This window comes from Gymnogyps californianus, chromosome 1 (assembly GCF_018139145.2).
Source record: "Gymnogyps californianus isolate 813 chromosome 1, ASM1813914v2, whole genome shotgun sequence".
Lineage (NCBI taxonomy): Eukaryota > Metazoa > Chordata > Aves > Accipitriformes > Cathartidae > Gymnogyps > Gymnogyps californianus.
In genome coordinates this window covers 141419058-141440917 of record NC_059471.1, presented here as the reverse complement: position 1 = coordinate 141440917, position 21860 = coordinate 141419058, and the positions used below count along the sequence as shown (strand labels likewise).

At 41.1% G+C, this 21860-nt stretch overlaps 1 protein-coding gene across 1 annotated transcript in view; it reads right to left on the bottom strand.

Moving 5' to 3' along the window:
• Positions 1-453: 453 nt before the first annotated feature.
• Positions 454-21860, bottom strand: part of SHISAL1 (shisa like 1) — a 59344-nt gene continuing 37937 nt past the window's right edge. Inside the window, exon 5 of the mRNA XM_050906316.1 lies at positions 454-1205. Within this exon, the coding sequence (XP_050762273.1) occupies position 1205 (1 nt within the window). The 3' untranslated portion in view covers positions 454-1204. The remainder of the gene's footprint in view (positions 1206-21860) is intronic.

The window sequence follows — 21860 nt, the reverse complement described above, 5'->3', positions numbered from 1 at the left end:
GGTTATACAGTAAAATATATGGTTATTTTAAAGTTACTCAGATTTGCAGGACAAAATATTAGGCATGAAGGATTAATTTGGCATTATCATGGCTTTGTGTTATGATTTCTAGATGAACTCCTCTGTTTGCTTGTCATTGCCAGGTTCTCCATGTATATATCTTAAATAATTGAATTTCACAGGATTTGCTCATGTAATTGATACTATATGACTTTAAAATAAACCTGTCCTGTGGAAAGTTAAGTCAAGCTATTGCAACCTAGTGACCAAGTATTCCACATACTTCTGTAGTAGCATCATTGCCCTTCTGGCTTACAAATGAATTCTTAGGTTTGCGAGGGGTAAACTCTGAAGCTAGTCAGTGGCTGAGGGAATTGGATTATTGCCTTGTAAAGCAGAGGGACAATGGTATTATTGCTTTTGAAATATATAGTTTGTTGATTTTTGTTTCTCTTTCAGCTTCAAGCAGTATGGGGGTGGAATGGGGTGTCTGTGTTGCTTCTTAAGAAAGCTTCCCTCTTCAGGAGGGTGTGTGAAGCTGAAGTCAAGATGATGTGCTCAGATGTTTGATGTCTTAGCCGAATCATTGCCAATGATCTTAAAATATGTATTAAGGTTGAAACGATTGCTACCCTGCAGTTTGACTCGATGAAAGGGCTTCACTTACCTTGTAATGCATATGACAATATGGTTAACAGTGATGGGGATTGCCAGCATCTACCCTATTGTGACAAAATATTCACCAGAGAACTTTGGAAAAACTCACATTCAGTATTCTGACACTTAGATTAGGCTCAAATGGCAATAGATGGATGGGGAGGCAAAGAAAAGTTATCTACCAAAGGTTTGTCTTGTGATCTTTTTCCACCTTTGTGTGGATTTGCCAGAGCAACTTAATTTTCTTCCTATTGAGCATTTCCTCAAATATGATGCTTCCTTTCAGAGATAATATTGTTGGTCTAGCATTAAAATATTGCTTACAGGCTACTTTCTTCTGGAGACTCTTTCTATATTTTGTTTGCCTATAGAAGTTGTCTGAATGGCGTTTCTCTTCAGGTGACTTGCTCAATCTCTCTCTTGTAGTCTTTCTCTCTCCTGCTTATCCATCATTTTTTCAGCTCTTGTCATTTAGTTGATTTTCTTGAAAGCTGCTCCTTGAAGTCTGATCTTACCTCTCCCATCTTGAGGCACATCAATATAATTTTCTGGAAGACATAAACCACAAATGTTCCCGTAAAGTTTCATGAGCACACAACATCAAAGTATTTCCTGTAAAGAAAAACTCGTAGTTTTCTCAGTTGTGGATTTAATTTGGGGAGGCAAGAAAGAGGAAGGAAAAGTGTGAGAAAGAAAGGTGTTAGGAGGCCTCTACCTTCCCTCATTAGCTCTATTTGGCCCAGTGTGAGCTTGTGTGATATGGATGGTTGCATTCTCCTTCTCTTTTTTTCTATGTAGTCAGAGTGGGAGGCTAACCTTGTTTCTCCCTGTTTGTATTAAACTGGTCCTGGTTCTGCAAAATATTAATCACGCAGTAGGTGTGCAAGTTGCTTATTCTTACCTATAACCTGGGGGAACATGGAGTGCTGCCTAGCTCCTACGTCTGGGTGCATTCCTGAGGTGCTGATGATGTGCCAGGCCAGCCCCTGGGTGAGCGTCATCAAGAGGGAACCCTGGGAACTTAGCAGGGAGGGAGATGGGATGCTTTCCTGCAGGTCATGGACCCTTGGCTGCTGGAGACAGCAAGGCTGTATGCTACATGATAAAAATCAGATTTCACCCCAAATCCCTCTTTCTGTATGTATGCCAGTGTACCCATTCCACATTGCTGTGTTGTCCACTACCTGTGAGATGAAAAGATCAAATACTTGCCTGAAAAAGTGTCCTGCTTTCAGCTGGGATAGAGTTAATTTTCTTCCTAGTAGCTGGTATAGTGTTATGTTTTGGATTTAGTATGAGAATAATGTTGATAAAGCACTGATGTTTTCAGTTGTTGCTAACTAGGTTTATACTAAGTCAAGGATTTTTCAGCTTCTCATGCCCAGCCAGCAAGCAGGCTGGAGGGGCACAAGAAGTTGGGAGGGGGCACAGCCAGGACAGCTGACCCAAACTGGCCAAAGGAACATTGCATACCATATGACGTCATGCCCAGTATATAAACTGGGGGGAGTTGGCCGGGAGGGGCGGATCGCTGCTCGGGAACTAACTGGGCATCAGTCCGCGAGTGGTGAGCAATGGCATTGTGCATCACTTGTTTTGTATATTCTAATTCTTTTAGTACTATTACCATCCTTTTATTATTATTATTACCATTATTTTTCTTCCTTTCTGTCCTATCAAACTGTCTTTATTTCAACCCACAAGTTTTGGGTTTTTTTCGATTCCCTCCCCCATCCCACTGAGTGGGGGGAGTGAGCGAGTGGCTGCGTGGTGCTTAGTTGCCAGCTGGGGCTAAACCACAACAAAAGGTGAAAGAGGAAATGCAAAGAACTGCTAAACTCTTCATTTCTACTGCTTGTAGACTACTCTGAAAGTACAAAGTGCAGAAGGCTTCCTTCTGCAACCAAAAATTTACTTTGAAGTAAATCTTATTTCCGTGGACAATCTCACTGGAGCTGTTTACATGAGTAAAGTGTGCCTGCGACCCTACGGTAAATGCCTTTATCAAATGGCATGGCGTCTTCCTACTGCACTCATGACCAAGGTATCCATCAGACCAAGCATAGGGTGCTTACTCTAACCCCTATTCCTTTCATATGATGAGAAAATGCACTTCTATTTCCACATATATAAATGAGTAAATATTATATTCATGTGCTTTCTTCACAGAAGTGTTGTGAGTATTCATCATTTTTTGCTTGCAGTGTGTCCTAGACATAACAAATGCTTTAAATCTGCCCACCTTCACCTTGCGCAGAGTGTGTGCGTGTAACTGGCTATGATGTGATCCGTCCATATATGAACTATGGCAGCGCGTAGGTAAATTGGCTGAAAGCCCAACTACAGAAAGTTTTGAGGTAGACCAAGTTTACTAATCATAATAATAAATTAAAGCAATGCATCTGTTTGCTCAAGCAGGCAAGCATAATGGTACGAATACATGCTGTTGGAGGCACAATTTGGTATCCCAGTAGCAACAATACTTAATTAACTTCTCCCACCAGAGTTCTTTGCATATTGGGTATTCCCAAATCTACGCGCTACATTGTACATATTGCATTCCATTAATGTATAAAATATAAAGAAACATCTGGTTCAGACAGCAGAATATCAGTGGGAATCAGCATGTTTGAGGTTCTCTAGTGTTCTACCCATCAAATCTATTCAGTATACGAGGCTTGAGTCTCAACTTTCGCGTCAGAGTAACTCCATTGAAATTACAGTGGTGAATCTGCTTGGAAGTGCAAGGTCGGGTAGGCAGCCACCTGAGCTGTAGCTCAACTGTATTATCTTAATTCAGATTTAGGCATTTCTCACCGTACTGTTAGCCAGGGAGGACCTCTGAGCAGAAATATGCAATTCTCTTGTAGCTAACTCTGAGGATTTAAGCCTTCACCCAAAACTCAATCAAATGAAACCTATGTCAAGGTTTGACAGTTAATTGCTTTCTAATAATTGAATAGCCTTGACAGCCTTATTCATGTTAGAAATACAAAAAAATTACTTTGCATTGTTTTGTTCTGTCACTGTCCTTTTTTGATGTTGGTAGAAATGGATACTAACAAAACATGCAAACTTGCCTCTTGTGAGGTCTGCAGGCAGACGAAGTTTAAAACAAATTGTTTGTATCTATCTAGAAGAGAGTCTCCTAAGACTGTGTTATAACTAATTTAAAAAAAACCTGGGGAGAGAGAAACTTAAGAGTATGAGCTTATATCATGGCTTGGAGCCACCTACGTCCTTCACAGTACCTTCAGTTGTTTCTTTTCACTCTTCTGTAGAGTGCTATGTGTGCTTTAGCTCAGATGAAATGCTTTACTAATCTACAATCTGCATAATTTAAATCACTAGATTGATTGACAGGATGCAGTTTCTTTTAGTTATTTATTTATTTTTAAAGAAATGTTTAGAGATGGAGCAGGTAGAGCAGGCATTTGTGTGCTCCAGGACCGAATGCAATTTTAAATGTGTCAGACCCATCAGATAGTTACTCTTTTCCTGTACCTGAGAGTCCCAAAGTTGTTCCTGGCCAGATCCTTCTTCCAAGGTTAATGTAAAATCAAGAGTGTCACCAAGGTGGTGTGAAATGAGAGCTCCTGGATCCAAAGACCATAGGAAAGTTTATGAATATTTGTATGCAGCACAGAAGATAAAATAGCACTCGTGCGAGTAGCTTCAATTCTCTGTCGGTTCCCCTAATGTGCATGTAAAGCTACGGTAGAATGAGTGGGAGGACGTGAACAGCAGAGCCAGCAACACATAGACCACACTCAGCTCTGAAAGCCTCTTACATCAAGTACGAAGTATTCACCCTGCGTTTTCCGAGCTCCTGGCTGAGCCTGGTGCCGAATCAATAGCTTCTGCCTGAAACCGAGCCCTGACAGGACAGATGCCAGGCTAAAAGGTCCTCTTCTTCTAGTGAGAAGCGAAGTGGGGTGTGTGATTGACTGACTGATGGCTGGACCACTAAAGTTGAGAGGTACTGCTTCAGATCGTTTTGCAATAGTGGGATCACTAAAATACTTGCATTTTCCTAAGAAAGATGAATGCTAACTTCCACGTGCAGTTAGCGAGAGTATTATATCCCAGCCTCCGAACACAGCGTGCTTGGCAACAGAAACCCTGTATTTGTCACTTCTGGTCACTTCTACAGGATTTTAATGTATTTAGAGCTGAAGCGTGTGCTCTGGAGGTGGCTCAGGTTGCTCCTATTCACCAGCAAAGGTTACTGTCATTGTGCAGCACCCCAGATTGCCATCACTGCTCTACCTGACTGCTCAGTGAACAGCACCCAGTCAAGCTGCATCAATTTTTGTTGCCCAGCAAGGAAGTAGCTAACTAAAAGATTGCCTCCTCTTCCACAGCAATGACTTTGCATGGCAGCTTAGTTCTGCTGGAAAAAATGACATCCATTAATAATGGAGTGATTCAGAGCCTCTGGAGACAAGTTTTTTTCAGGGACTTTTGTCATCTTCTGACAAATGAAGTAAACAATTGCCACATTCACCGTTCCAGGGCCTCTTGCTAAGTTAGTGTTCACATAAAAGGGCCATCAATCACCACAGCACCTTCAGACCTCAAATAACAAAGCAAACGGTCTCCGCAAATGTCCAGATCTCGCTCTGGCATAAAATTGTATTACATTGATCTAAGCAGACCTGCACTGATCTCTGCCTGTTGAGGTTCTGCTGCAATGCCTTCAAATCTGGTCATGCTGGGAGTGGAAGAAAAGCTTTCGCTCTCTCTGTTCATAGGAGTAGCCTCGATACCAGGCTAACAAACAGCGTTCTGCAGTAAGAAGCCCTTGGCGGATACACTGATTATTATAGGCAATAGGAATGTCCTCCTTCCCCAGAAATGGAAGGACAAGGGAGGACAAAGCACAATGCACTAGATTTTGAAAAAAGCCTCACAAGATTGAAAGGAAGGATATGAGAAATGAATTGCAGGACGAGCACCAAATGAAAAGCCATTCAGTTGTCTAAATACATTACAAACCAGAAAGAAATAGAACATAATCTAATCCCTCTGCCTGTGGAGTCTGCCAAAGAGCAGGGAAATCATTTTCATAGCTTGGCATCTGTACACTCCTATGGCTATACTATACGTAGCATATAACATTATATCCAAAATGTATGCTGAAAGGCCCCTCGGGTTATCAAGTCTAATTCCTAAAAGTTATGAAATGCCAGAATGAACACTGCTGGTGAAATCACAGTTTGGCCCTCCTGTTTGCGTGAAAGAAAGCAGAAAGTCTCAGACTTTTTAGGTGGGGCTCATCATCTTTTTGCCTTTGGGAGAACATCAAAATAGCTGAATGATTCAGGTTTTTCTGATGTAGGGGAAACTTCAACAGCAACTAAAATTTGCTTCAGGTTGGCTCAGTCATGAAGAGGTCGAATGTTTCGGTTTTTTTAATTGACTAGGAACACTTCAACTTTAAGCAGGGGCCTTGGATGTTGCCATCTTGCCATAAAGGAGGGGTGGTTTGGCCCCTATTTTCATCCCCAGGCTAAGTGATCTTTTACTGGGTTACTTTGCCTTTGATGCAGCACCAATTCTCCTCTGGTCTAGCTGTGAAATGCATCATGGCACCTGCATGAGGTCAGATGAGAGGACTGCCTTAAATGGTGGCAAACCAATTTTGTCACAGCCATTATGTAAAATGACCACCATCACTGGTAGCCATCGCTAATGTTTCTAAAATACTAGCTGGCTCAGGGAAGATAGACATCTGGTGCTTAAGAGTTTAAACAAAACCCAGGCACTGGAAATTTTCAACTTGAAAAACAGACTCTGAATTTTCAACTCAAGTGTTACTTCTACCATAGCTGACAATTCTGCAAAGGTGGAGAGAAATGTCAAAATATGTTTGAAAGCAAATACCTCAGGAAGGTGTTAGGGCTTAAACAGAATAAATGTGCAATACGTGCCAGATTCATCAGAGTTAAGCAATCCCTTACTTGCAGACCTAAGAAAAGATGTTGGAAATACCTGGGATGTGTTAAGAACGAAACCAGAAGCTTCTGCCCTGCTAGGTGTGCTCTTGGTGGTTGGGGGATACAGAAACGGGGCCAGCTGAGAGAATCCTTTGCTAAGTAGTCAGAAATGTCTGGGACACTGCTATCCATCAGTTTTTAAGAAACACTGTGGGACTTCATAACAGGCCTGTAAGCCCCAGGGAGGCACGGGACCGATGGGCTTGTTAAATCTTGATCATATACTGTGGGGACATTTTGGAGGGGTTCCTATTTGAGCGCAGGTACCAACTGTATGAAGCTGGCGGCCCGTAACTTACCTCGTGCAGGTGTGAATGGCAACTAGAAAGGTTATTACATGCTCTGGATTAAGTATAGATGGAGAACTGTGAACCACAACTCCTGTGAGTCATGGATCGGGGGTGTAGCACCGGCATGCTCAGGAGATTAAGCAGTTCCCTGCCGGTTCAAGAGAAGACTCTCTCAGCAGGATTTCTCTGCCCTGCTGCTCTTTGGGAGGACATAACCTACCCTTTTGCTATCATAGCTTGTGAATCGCTATCCCTATTTAAGAGTATCAGGCAAAAGATAGGTCAGTTGCAACGAGTGGAAGAACATGCATTTAGCTGGTGTCTTCGGGAAAGACGAGGCCTACTTACAAGTCTTCTGCGACGTGCCCTGAGCAGTGCTGGGATGAGCTATGTACTTCAACACACACAAGGCTATCAGGAGAGAAAGCTTTTGTTGGGGTGGGTTAAAGATTATACTAAGTTCATAGTAGTCCTACTGAAACACCAAAAAGCCTGCTTTCTGTAATTGACACTGGGAAAGCCACAATCACACAAGAGATGCTGTCTGCTCATATTGTTGCTTTGCAGGTGGGAAGAAACCATTTGGATCATATGAGTTCCCTTTGGATTGTGCTTACAGCAATGCATTTGCTCATGCTGCAATGCATTAGCATCAGTACAATGGTGTACTGAATGAGGAACAAGTCAGGCATAAGGCGTGAATGGGACCAACTCAAAATTGAAGGTGGAATAGGTCCTACCTACCAGTCACTGGAAATGGGGCTGCATGTTACCTGTCAGACTGTTCTCCTCCCTTCCATCTGGGAAATATAGGTGGGAAATAGGCATGCGCTTACTTCCATTGTGCTTTCAGAGCAGAATTGCCTGTCCGTGTTATGAAAGCTAATTATCACATAACAGCTTAATATGTTACAAAAGTGAATGCTGTCAGCTGTCTTAGACATTGGAGCATTGTAGCAATATATTCAAGAGTAGCAACGACGGTTTACAACGGTTGAGAAAGGGTTACTAGAAAAAGTCAAGTGCACAAATTATGAAGCAGTGCAATTTTAAAGAAATTTCCATTTTAGTAATTTGTTATGAGTGTTGGTAAATCTGACTTTTAAATTGCTTGCTCCGTTTCTTAAGAATCTCACCTCTTTTAGCCTGGATTAAGCTTGCATAACTCCCATAAGGACTGGGGGATATAAACCAAACTGCACTTCACATCGCTGCTGAGAGCTGCTAACTGGCTTTAGAGGAGCTTTAGAAACTTTGGGAAGATCTTGTGTTCCCAGGGGGTAGGCTGGCTTGGGCACTTGTACGGGAGAAGGAGCTGCTGGTGGATGGCAGGTACCTGCTGGCCAGGTCCTTGGTTGTGCTGCTGTCCTGCAGAGGAAAGGTTGGTGGGTCAGGGGAGGTGCACGGTTACTCTCCATACCAGAGGGACATATGGCAACTTGAAGGATTTACACTCTACTGCTGCTTATTTCCTAGCTAAATCTGAACCCAATACTAAGACCTGCTAATTAACGACAGCCAAGCTCCCCATTGGTGTGTAGTCACACATGAGATAAGGTTACTCACACCAGTGGAGGGTCTTTGTTTGCCTCTTTAAATTACTTTTTAATTTGATTCCATGACTTCTTGTTGCTAATATAGAGTTCAAAGACAGTTCTCAGAGGAACACTTTGTCTATAGCATGTGTTTGGGCTTCATACTGGTGAGTCCACTGGTTCGGACTTGTGTCTAGGGCAGTGCTCTGAGCTGGTAGCCAGAGAGCTGGGAAACAAATTGCAACCAGTTAGAAATTGCCTCCCAGCTCTTCCCTGCAATGAAGGGGAGGGCCCTGCACCAGCGCTGTTTTTGGCACAGCGTATGGTCTCGTTACTGATGATCTGGCTGCTTTTTTGGTAAGTGAAGCTTGGGATCCGCTCGGATCCCAGGTCTGTCTCACAGACGGATGCGGGAGGAGACTTGGCACTTGGAGTGAGCCTGGAGAGCTGCTGGAGGCGAGGACTTGCCTTCCCCACCTCCTCCACCAGAACTGCGGGTGTTAGAACAGCAGCTGGCTTAACTTTTGTTATTAATATGGCTGCCTGGCTAACAGACCAAAACTAAGAGAGAAAACGAGTTTCCTGTAGAGTTTCTGGAATATCTGTAATTGTACAAATTAAATACATCTTTTGTCCCATCAGCTGGGCTGGGTGGGAGAGGAATGAAACCACACAGGATACAATTTTCTCTATTTTTTACTAAAGGCCCTATTTTACAATTCTCACTTGCAAAGAGCAGTGATGTGAAACCAATAGGGTTGCTAACATAAATAAATATTACTTACTGTGAATAATGGTTTCTGAAGTAATCCTATGCTTCTGAAAGTCAAGTATTTTTCAATTAGTAGCAATGTTTTTCATTTGATAGTTCCTGAAATGGTTGATACTCCTGAACACAGTTCTGGAAAGTAAAAACATCCAGGAGAATTTCTGAGGTTTTTTTTAAAGGAAATATGAAGCATTCAAAGTTCTGATTTATGAGTGTTGAATAGAGGAACAGATGAAGGTTTGAGGACATAAATTGAAAGATGATCACTAAAAAGCTGCATGTGTTTTCCCTCACTGAAGCGTTGCAGTCTGATTTTTAACGACCTGAAATGTTTTCTTCCTCCTCTTAAGGTTATTTCAAAAAAATACTCAAAACACCCTGGGCCTTCCAAAGCATCTTAAAAGTGTGGATGGCCAATTACAAGTAAAACTGAAAGCGAGCTGGACTTACTAATTTGCCAGACACCTATGAAACCCTTGATTCAATACCAGGGTGCCCGAATCAGATGCGTCACTTGAGGCCGAAATTCATCTGCCTGATTGTTGCCAAATTTTCTTATAGGCTAATGTGTGGCAACCATTAAATAACTGATACACCTGAAGGCAAATTAATTTGCACTGTTCACCCCGCCCCCCCCCCCCCCCCCCCCCGGTTTGATTATGTATTCAATTTGAACTGCCTTCGATTTTTTTCAAGACCTCATGAATCACGATGCCAAACTGAATAGGAATATCATGTAATGAACTCAGACTTCTTGTTCCACTTGAGACTGTGCTCATTCGCACATATTTTCAGCTAACTGGAGTGACCAAATAGCTTTAATTGCATTCCTGTCATAGAGGAAGATGACTTGAGATATTTAGACATAGAGAGGCCAAGAGGAACTACTGCTAGAGGCAAGATAGTATTTTTTTGCCTGCTTCTTTAAGGTCTGGGGCAGGCATGTTGCTTTGGAATGGAGATTATTGCTATGTGTAATTTAACAGCATAGATACTGTAAGTGGGTTTCATCTCACCTAACTTTAGACATCAAAATGGTTAGATGTCTTCATTTCCAGAGAGTCACCTCAGGCTCCTTTATTGTCAACAGAAGGCAACAGGCACCTCTGCAGAGCTACTCTCCTCCTCCTGGGATAGGTGTCAAGTTGGGTGAGTGATGCTGCGGGGACTTCCCTTTGTCCTTACAGGCTCCAAAAGAAACCGATGGGTAATCAGTTCAGGTGCAGGTGCCTAAAAGTCCTATGCCTAACTTAGCAAATGAGTAGTCTCACTGCCCCCAAAAACTGAATTATAAAAATGTGTAACGCTAGGATGAATTTCTGTTACCATCATGTTCAGTCACATACTGCCACATGCAAATATGTAATCTTCTATGTAAATATATCCAACTCTGTGCTATTTACAATCCAGTACCACTAAGTGGAAATTGTTCTGTAGTCCTCATGTTCTGGTTAGAAACCTTCTTTCCTCATGTTTATTCATGAGCAGATTTAATTCATGTGTTTAAGTTTAGTATAACATACTAAAAGATTTTGATGGTAAAACCAAGGCCTGTAGGTATTTCCTCACATACAGCTATCTCTGGAAAGAAAAGCAGCTTCTTACCCTACATGTGCATGTGCAGTCCCAAAGATATTTTTTTTCCCCCCTCTCTCACAAACTTCCATTGGTTGAGTGGGAGGCAAGGTGCATCCCTGAGGCTCGTGACTGTAGCACCCCAAGAGATGCTGCAAGCTCCTGTGGATGGGGTAATAGATGGGCACTCTTTGGAGCACAGTTTGATACTCAATTTTTTTTTTTTCACAGTGAAATATCTTGGTACTATTGTAAAAGCTTTTAAAAAAATCTGTGAACCTTTGAATATTTCTACATCAGTGGTAAGGACTGAATTATCTGAATGTCTCTGATTTCAGCTCGTCTCAATTTCCCAAAAGCTGATGTTACTGGCTTTCAAAATCTGTTCCCACAAAGGGGCTTTGACATACCTAAGATACTCAAGTATTCTTCATGTTTGCTGAGCTCTTATACAGCAGTGTCAACCCATACATCTAAGCTCCAAGAGAGCACAATGAAAAGTACAAGAGGCTTTACAAGAGCATGCCCTTCTATGTAAAATTCAGGTACATGATAAGAGAAAAAGGCCTCCTTTCATGCTGGCTGACAATTTTAATTTAACAGATCCACTACAAATTGAAAGCTAGGTTTAAAAAGCAAGCAGCAAAACTTGCCATGTGATTTATGATGCAGCTTGCTAGGACACTGCCATTCCCTGCTTATGCAATCTCCTAATGCACCCAAAAACTTTACTAGGAATATTTTAAAAACAAAACCACCAAAACTTTGGTATAACAGCAGTGCCTGATTCAGAAAGAAGAGCAGTTATAGAATGTATTCTTTTATTGAGTCTAGTAACTTTTAATTTTTTTGTAATTCCTTTGCCATACAGTGACCAATAATTTATTTATAAATGAAGGACATAATTTAAAGCTATACTCAGTGTAGAGTATCTTTACTCATGTGGATGGTCAATTTTAAGTGTCGTAACAGGTCTTTGCAACTTACAGCTGAGGTTAAATCAGGATGATGTATGTGGTTTGTGCCTTGACATTAATTGAGCTGTACGGAAAAGTTAGTAAGTGGAGGAGAAATGTGGCCATATGTAAGGAACTATGTGGGTATATGTATAGTGATATGAGTGTGCATGCACGTGTTTATGTGTATATGTGCATATATGTATATCTTATTTATTTATCATCTGGCCCATAGTTTCTGTATATAATCTCCCACATCTTACATGTGACTGTACCTTAGTTTCTTTGTAAAATTCAAGAATGGACTACTGAGCTAAACAAAAGTAGGCCAACCTACATCAGGTCAATATCCTGCTCCTTTTATTATTTCTTTTTGCCCTAGTGCTGTTTGCCACCTTGGCATCAGCAAAATTCAATCTATTAAAATTGCTGCCTAGCATGTCCTGAAGTCCAACAGAGGATAAAACCAAACACATTCATGGAAATTGAACTGTTGAAACATGCTGAAAGGGGGGGAAGGGGTTAGCCAAACATTACATTTCAGTGTTTGGGTACCATTTGCAGAGCTTCAAGGTGCTGACTTCTTTCAAGGCCCATAGAAGTCAATAAAACCGAAAACCACTGAGATTTCAGGGCATTTATGTTAGAAGCAGGAGAAGAATTTTTTCTAGAGTCCATTTGAAAGAAGGCGGCAAAGTTGGTTTCCAAAGCAGGTCAGATTAATACATTGTTTGAACCGGATCCCAGCTGGATCACCCACAATTCCTAGTAACATTATGAACTCCAGGCTCTTCACTCCCCTGGTAGCAAGGTGGGTGCTGCAGGGGCAGAGGGGGCAGAACAGCGGCCCTGAAGAGGAAGGTGGCCAGTCCCTGTGCCCGTATCCAACAGCCGCCCAGCAGCAAGGTAGGCGGTGAGTCCCTCTGGACGCTGGAACTGCTCCTCAGTCCCCACTTAGCCTCTGTATTTCATTTGACTTACTAAGTTACTCCCCTTTCTTTCTCCCGTTTCCATTTTTCTCTCCTGCGCATTAAAAACCTTCTATAATAACTGCTGCTTCCTCTAGGACAGCTGCAACAAGATGCGTGTGCTGCTTCCCTTAGCCTCGCCAGAGGCTGAACTTGCTCCAACTGCAGAACGGTCTATTTGGGAGGGAGGAATCTGTTTCAGCACTTGAATTTTGATCCTCAGACCTGTGGTTTAGCCCAGAGTTGTATATTTACTCCCAGTTGAATCAGCTTTTTTATTTACCTCTGCACAATACAGGAAATTCTTTCATTTCTGGAAATAAAATGCATATTAATGGCATATGGAAAAAATTGTATTTCTTGAAATAGTTATTTCTTTTACCAAGATCCTTATTTGCTACTTTCACTTTTCAGTACTGAGGGCTACTTTTCTGAGTCAGAGCTCAGTAATTACTGTGTTGAGAGCTAGATTTCAATATAGGCTGAAACAGTCATTGTGTTCCCTGTAACTGTTCTTTCTGTGTACAATTTTTTTTTCCGCAACTGAATTTGTGTGGCTTTTCTAGCAGTATGAAATCTAAAACTAAAACTAAAACACCCGCAACACCATCACTGGAAACAGCACTACGTGCTGGAAGAGATGTTAGAAGGACAATTTTATGCAGAAATGTCTCTTCCCTCTTTCCTCCCTGTCTTTCCCATGTAAAACGCCATAGGAGAAGTTGAGGTGTGTTGAGATGTGGAAAGAGAAGAGGCCAAGGACCCTGGACAATTTTAGCAGAGTGCAAGAGGCAAGAAAACAATTTCTCTTTCGTGGTTATATCTGAGCTGTATTGTCAGCTTTACAAAGAAACATGCTTTGACGCCAGTGGTGGAACTGTGACTGGTTTATTATTTTTAAATTGTCTCACAGCTGCATCTAGATATTGGTCTGCTGGGGTGTAAAACGTCCTTTGGCTGCAATAGGATCTTTGTGCATGGATCAATGACAGTGTATAACCCTTGCTGAGTAGCATTTCTTGAGTCACAAAGAAAGAAAAACAGCGCTTGCTTGGCGTCATCGGGCTGAGGTATTCCACTTGGTATGGCTTGGTTTGAATGATAATTTACGAAGCATGGAAATTTTTATTTTGAACAATTACAACTGCCAGCTGGTGAGTTATTCTCTGTTTGTTCTACGTTATTCTTCATTATTTACTCATTTGTTTGCACGTGTGTGCACGTTTTGTATTGCGGATCTATTGTACACTCATTTTTTCACAACAGACATTTAGGCTTCTTGCAGTTGCCGAGTGATGACTGCGGTTTTCAGGCGTGCACCTTAATATTAGATGAGAGGCAGAAAGACCATAATAATTCAGAATGAATAATTCAACAACAGCTATCACATGCATGCACTGTAACAGAGAATCCTGCTGTGCTGTGTCAATGTTCTTGTGTCCACTATAATCTTACAGCACTTCCAAATAAAAAATTGGAAGCCAGTTACTTCCACACAAAAATAATCCTCACCTCTTCAGCTCTGCTACCACCACTGGCTTTCTGTGCCCGCAGAACGTGAGAGACGAGGATTTGGCAGGTGGTGCCGAGATGAGACTTTGCCCAGACACTTCCATTCTTTGGTGTGATTATGCAATCACCGCGCAGTCCCACTGGCATCAGCAGCTATTATGCAGCAGCTGCATAATCAGGCATTTATTGGAAGAGGTGGGGAGGAAGAAGGCCACATGTTTGTCCCATGTTCCCTAATGGTAGAGGATGAAACAATTGGAAAAAGCATTGTGTCATTTTTGATGTGCAGCTGTTGGCCCATGTTTTCTGACTGCTCTGTAAGTCTGATGAGAATGCGATGCTAGGAAAATGTGATGTTTGGGTCATAACAACCCCACGCAACACTACAGCCTTAGGGAAGAGTGGCTAGAAAGCTGCCCAGCAGAAAAGGACCTGAGGGTGCTGGCTGATAGCTGCCTGAATACGAGCTGGCAGTGTGCCCAGGTGGCCAAGAAGGCCAATAGCATCCTGGCTTGTATCAGAAGTAGAGTGGCCAGCAGGACTAGGGAAGTGATCGTCCCCCTGTACTCAGCACTGGTGAGGCCGCACCTCAAATACTGTGTTCAGTTTTGGGCCCCTCACTACAAGACAGACATTGAGGTGCTGGAGCATGTCCAAAGAAGGGCAACGAAGCTGGTGAAGGGTCTAGAGGACAAGTCTTATGAGGAGCGGCTGAGGGAACTGGCGTTGTTTAGCCTGGAGAAAAGGAGGCTCAGGGGAGACCCTATCACTCTCTACAACTCCCGGAAAGGAGGTTGTAGTGAGGTGGGTGTCGATTTCTTCTCCCAAGTAGTAAGTGATAGGACAGAAGGAAATGGCCTCAAGTTGCGCCAGGGGAGGTTTAGATGGGATAGTAGGAAAAATTTCTTCACCGAAAGGGTTGTCAAACATTGGAACAGGCTGCCCAGCGAAGTGGTTGAGTCACCATCCCTGGAGGTATTCAAAAGACGTGTAGATGTGGCACTTAGGGACATGGTTTAGTGGTGGACTTGGCAGTGCTAGGTTAACAGTTGGACTCGATGATCTTAAGGGCCTTTTCCAACCCAAATGATTCTATGATTCTATGAAAACTGATGTTGGTGTGAGTCTTCTGGGAATGCAGCCTCACACATTCCCCAGATAAATCAGATTTTAAAGAGCCATTCTCCTTAGGGTCCTCAGTTTGTCCTCCTGTGCAGACCTAGCTTCCCATCCAGTGACTCTTACTTATATTCCACGAGCCTCCTTGCCAGTTTTAAAATCACAAGTAATGGGTATTCTGCTGCATCTCAAGACATTTCCTTGGTGAATTGCCAACTTTGAAAAGAAATGTACACTTAGGTGAGATGAATCCACTGTCAAACTTCAGCTGGTTAGATGTTAGTGACTTGTATAAGCTCATCTTCAAGGATAACGTCAAAAAAAAAATGTAGAGAAGCTTCCAAGTGATTCAATCCGTCCTAAGAGAGGTGGGATGAATAGCCCTCTGGAAATGCCTCTTTCAATGTGTTAGTGAGGACGACTAAATAACTAGCAGATGCTCAACTTTTAGATGGCTAAATTGGCTGAGGTTAATCCTGCTCTTTATCACCAGTCAAGATTTGTATAAATTGATCTTCCAGGTATTGGATCTTTTTCTGTCTTTGTTTGCTACAGTCTTCTATTATTTGAAATCTCCTTGCCATGAAGAATTTACAGAGTAGGATCAAATTGCCTTTTAATGTTCTTTTAGCCTTGAGCTTCTTAAACTTCTCGCAGTTTGACAGACTTTCCAAAAGCCAGATAAGCTCTGCAGTGCTTTCTGAATGCTTTCCCATCTGCCATTACAATTTTTTCTGCTACAGGCCCTAGTGAAGGTGACGTTTCCCTCTAGCAGTCTCACCACTGCTAGTCAGATAACAGCTCCCTACTTCTAACTGGCGTCTCCTCTTTATATACTCAAGAATTTTGTTAGCTTGCTTAGCCATCATACTGTATAGGAAACTGATGGTGGGGTAGTTACCTACTGTATTACCGGATATTTCAAATGGTTCCAGGACACTCTATATCAGCAATGCCTACAACAGAACAGTAGAGAGTGAGTTGTGCTGTTACCCGAATCTTATATCGATGTTTCTACTACATAATGTAAAATGTGCAATCTTAGTGTTGTGAGGCAGAGACTTTGTTGCCCAGGTAGGTGTGCTAACTTTCAGATACCAAAGCAGAGCGCGGTATAATCAGTCTTTAAGAGCTAGATTACAGCCTGTTGTATATTTGATCTTTGTCATGCATTTGCAAATTTTTATAGAACTATGGGAGAGACATATGTAGAAACTGGATGCAGTGCCAAAAGTTTGTGAATCCTTTAATGACCCCTTCATCTTCTCTTAGACAGTCTACTAGAACCTTGCCAAAGCACTAGATTACGTGCTGCACTGTGTCAGTGAATCTACTCATGTGCTTCCATGTCTCCTCATAGTATGTGACGTAGGGTGCAAAACCCAACTAGAAGAATCCACGTTCACATACGTTTGTGTGTAGAGCAGGTTGAACCTGGAACTGTTGGAGCCCAAACCCACAGACTTCTACAGGCCTCCACAGTCCCAGGATCACTGCCTCCTAGATATGGAGGTACAAACCTCTGGAAACTGCAATATGAGACTGAGAGTGGGGGGCAATTTCTTGCTCTTACAGCATTACAAAATTCACAAAATTTTACACAAATTACAGTAACGGAAATATTGTCAAATACTTTCAGTCTGGCCCTCAGTAACCAGATAAGCTTTTCTGTCTCATCTGTCAAATGGAAGTAACCAAACTTGACTAGCTCACATAAGCACTGTGTGGATAAAGACACCACAGCCTATTAAGTACTCATTTACTTCTACAGTAGATAGGAGCAGCGCTAACTCCAGCTATAGCCAGTGGTCATGAGAACTGCCTTTAAGAAAGCCAGGGAAATGCCAGCCAATCCCCTAGCTAATTTTTACTAATCTTGGTTTTTAAACATTCTAGACCATGTTTGCACTTAATGTAAATAGAATAAAGGCAAAAAGAAAATGAGGCAGGGATTGCCCTCACAGGTGACGTTTATTAGTGCAACAAACACTGGAAGATTAGGACTTAAAGTGGGAAGACGTGGATTACTCTTGTCACTATCCTAATGCTTAACAAGCTCTTTTTTGTGTTATCTCACTTGTCTCTAACTCCTCCAAAACCTGCCCCTTACAGCCAGCATCATTTTGTGGACTTTCTTAAGTATGGTTGTTGGACTGCTTCAGGTATTTTTACTTTCATTTTATGTATTCCCAGGGAAAAGACAGGAAGAGTCAACCTGAGCAAGAGTTGGCAAATGCTGAACTGAGGTTGTTTTTTTTTTTAATAGCATCACAATTAGGTTATATTTTCAACACATTCACAAAAATGCATCCACATTTTTGTCTTCTTTTAGTTGTTCATGCAAACAGTGGGGGTCTTTAATTGGGATGCCATTTTTTGTTGTAAGCTCTGAGGGGCTTTAGTGAATAGTAAAAAACCAAAAAGTCAACTCCTAGCCCTTCATGTAATTTTCTTTAAAATGTCTCAAAATGCAAATTAAGCAGGCGTTTTTCTAGTTGATTTCAGTTGTTAACTTCAGCAGCATAAAAGAAGTTTGGGAGGCTTTTGGTGATCGAAAATGGTGAACTCTGGCTGCTTTCCAATCACAATTTCTTTGGAACTTTTTAGGTGAAACCGTGCTGGAGATGAGCTGTTAGCATAAGAATGATAAAAGGTGCTGGGTTCAGCAGCTCCCTATGACTCATCACTTTTCAGAGATGAGAAGTTGAGAATGCAATAGAAAATAACTTGCCTCCCTCGTCTGCGTCACTGATTAAAGTCTGTATCACTAATCAATGTAGAATATAGTTAATGACTGTTTAATTAATTTACTGTAATTTTTGATGAAGCTCACTGCAATTACTTTTCCACATGCTGCTACATGATTGTAATGATTTTCAACAGAAAGAAAGCAGCCTGTGTAGCGTGTGTCAGCTCTCAGAGCAGCATCACTTTAATGACTGCAAGGAATTGCTCTAATACAGAATTCAGCTCAGAGGTGTGATTAGCTAGTTAATACACACAATTCCCGTAACTACGAAGGCTCCTTTGTGCATAAACTACTCAACTATGTACTAGAGCACCAGTCCTTCAGAAAGAAAAACTGTAGCTAGACCTTGTCCCCTTTTAGATTTGAGCCCAACAGTCATTGTTCTGCCAGGTGATCGCAGGAACCGCTGTGCAAACACCTTTCCATTGCTGCTTTTAACACTTACTGTAAATGGTTATGTCTCCACAATCGTTCCACCTTTGAGATTCTCTGGAGCCTAAGTAAAGGTTACCAATACATATAAACACCAGGAAACAGATTACCCTATTGGGAAGTAAAGTGAGGCAGCTTATTTATTTCACACATAACCACTTTTTACAGTTATTTTTACCCTCCTGTATTTTATGACGTGTGCCCATTTTCCACCATTTATTCCTTTGATGCTGCTCTGTGGAGGCTACATAGTGTTGTGCTGATCAAACTAATTTCTCTGATGTTTAAGTAATGTGTCTCACTTGCTCTGTTTCGGGATCATGTTATCACCTGACATGGGACTAATTTTAGCAGCATTTCTAAGTGTGTTCCAGTGACATTTGTCATATTCCTGCCATTTAATGTCTTAAACTGGTTTATCTCCTTAGCATTTCCGATTTCCATGAAACTTTTTATAGTGGATTTCAAAGTCTTTTCAGAGGCATGTTTTTTCTGCAGTGAATAGATTTTCTTCACAATTACGGTTGTAGATACCTGTGTGTATGTATTTATGACAGTGTTGATCATGTAACTTCTCCAAAACCTTTTAGGTTCTTGAAAATTGTTTGCTGATTGACATCAGCATTCTCTCATGACTTAATGAACAGTAAAATGACCCTAATGTTTCTCAAATTCCAACGCTTTTTGATCTATTTTGCTTTTTAGACTTAAACAGCCATATATCTGATATCTTCCTAATGATGAACAAACTGACTGTGTCTAATTGCTGTCCTTTTCTTGAACTGTGCAGTGAAACATCATTATAAAACCAAGGTCATACAAACATGTTTTATCACTTTTCTGATGAAATGCCTAATTGCTTGCTGCGGTTGTCTTCATCATGATCTAATCAGGGAACAGTGACAATACAAGTAATGATGTGGTAGATCCTTGACCTCAGCTCTCACTGCAAATAATTGTCTGACATTGTTACCATTTATGGTCATGCAGTCAGCATTATCACACAAGCTTTTGATGATTTCATTACCGTCTGGTATTCCATAGTATGCCATTATCTCATGTAGAAATTTTAGCATAGTCTAAAAGATCTTCTGCAACCCCATAAAAGGATTATTTATTACATACGGCTTTTTGTTTAATAATAACTCTGAGAACAATAAATTGGCCTGTACACATCTTCAGCTCTACTACCTGCTTGTTCCTCCTTGAGTTAGGGAGTTACCTGTTTCTTGACATCCAAAATATATGTTGGGAGTTGATTTTCCAAGACACTGAAAGCAATGGGATTTTACTTCAAAGGCTCTTATTTTTTTTCTTCTTCTTCATTCTCACTTCTGTTAAAAGCACCAAGTGTACAGATAGTTGTTTTGCAGGTGTTTTTAGTAGTCCTCTGGGGCATAGCCTACTTAAGATGGACAGTGTCCTGTCCATCATCTTATTTCTTCTTTTTTTTTCTTTTTTTTTGAAAAGTGCTTTCTTTCAGTTCAGAACTCTGAGTTATGCTAAATCTCCTACTTAGAAATCCTGTTGCAACTTTGCATAAACACAGGAAGTCTTGCCTGTTCAGATCATTAACTCCAGCTCCTTAACACCTCCCCTTTCATTTCTTCTACCACTTGCAATATCTTCGGCCGATGCTGTTTGTTCTCCCTGTCGTTTGCTTGTCCATCTGCCTTACTTAGTCTCTAGAAAACTAAAAGCAAATAGTTGAATTTTATCAATGTAGTAAAAGTTTTGGTCCCTGCCAGTTAAAGCTTAATACAGCTGAGACTGCATAATTCAATACAATATGGGAGCTACTCACTGCTTCATACCTCCTTTGCCTTTGCTACTTTAGATCCAGCTACTCTTAAAAGCATGTCAGAGATAACTAGGCTGATTTTCAGTTACATTTGTATTTACAGATCTAAATCAGCAGTGATCGTGAGCGCCTGACTTAGCTTTTTAAATGCAAACGCGAAAGTGAAATCAGCCAGCCTGGACACCTTTGACGTGCTATTGAGAGAAACGGTCAGACTGCACGAATATAGGTGGGTATGAAGCTCAGCTGTTGCGCTCAGTTGCACTTGCAAAGTGGCTGGGGCTGTTTTTGAAGTTTCTCTGTGATACTTCAGAATCTAAGTGAGGAGCTTTAGAATAACCTTGCTATTTTATTTTTCAGTGCATATCTAAAATGTGTAAAACGTGCACGTGCTATTACAGTTACTATTGAGCATTTGGCACCTAAGAGGATGTAAGGAGTAGGAGTTTTGTAATTACTAAAATAGCTACAAAGTCTTTTAAAATTAAGTGATTTCTATTGTGACAGAGAAAATGGAATTGGTTGATAAAACTTGGGATGTCACACTCACTCCTGTGTGCGATGCTATAGTGTTGTGACATTATGCAGTGCAATTGTGGGCTTAATTGGAGTCTTCTGATTTCACATGAATTTGATGCTGCTATCTGCTACTTCAGTAGTGTTACTCCGGATTTGTTATAATGTAGCTGAGGTAATGATGTCACTGCAGGAAATTCTACTCAAAATATATGAGAAAATTTAAATACAGAAGATGTTCAGAACAGGTTTCCAGTATTTTTACTAGCTTTCATTTCTCAGTGTGCAGAATTCATTTAGCAATAGTCTTCAGATGACCTTTTAACTACTCACTTTTGTTCTAATTGCTATTTTCTGACAATTCATTACCACATTTAAGTTAAGTTAAATCACCTCAACTGTACAGTCCATTTAAAAGAAAGACTTTCCTGAAGCTGATGAATATGACAGTCCCAATTTGATGGAAAAGCTGAGGAACAGCTAACATAGGGAATATCAATCAGCCCATATTCAATGAATCTGCAGTTAACATGAAAGTAGAGAAATAAATGTTGCAATATGGGGTCTATAATTTACAGAGCAAAAGGAAAAGGAGAATAAGGCATGAAATGAGCAATATGTATTACATATATATCAACAAAAGATGCAGTGTCTATCAATATACACAAAGATTGCCTACATTCAGATTGAGGTGGACAGAAACCTTGCATATTGGCTTAACTTCACATGCTAATAGTGAATTTCTAAATACAAGGAAGAAAGAAAGCACTCAGTAACTTATGTATCTTGAATTATTTAAATGCAAATGATAAAAATCAAAACTAAATCTTCCCATTTATTTGCATGATTATAGTACTGAGGCAAGTAAACAAGACTCGGAGCATTGCAGATTTTGAGGTGTTTGGTTCCAGGCCCACTGTCTGTTTGTGCTGTTGGTCTCTGGCCCTGACATCAAACAGGAGGCCAGGCAGGAGAAGGGATA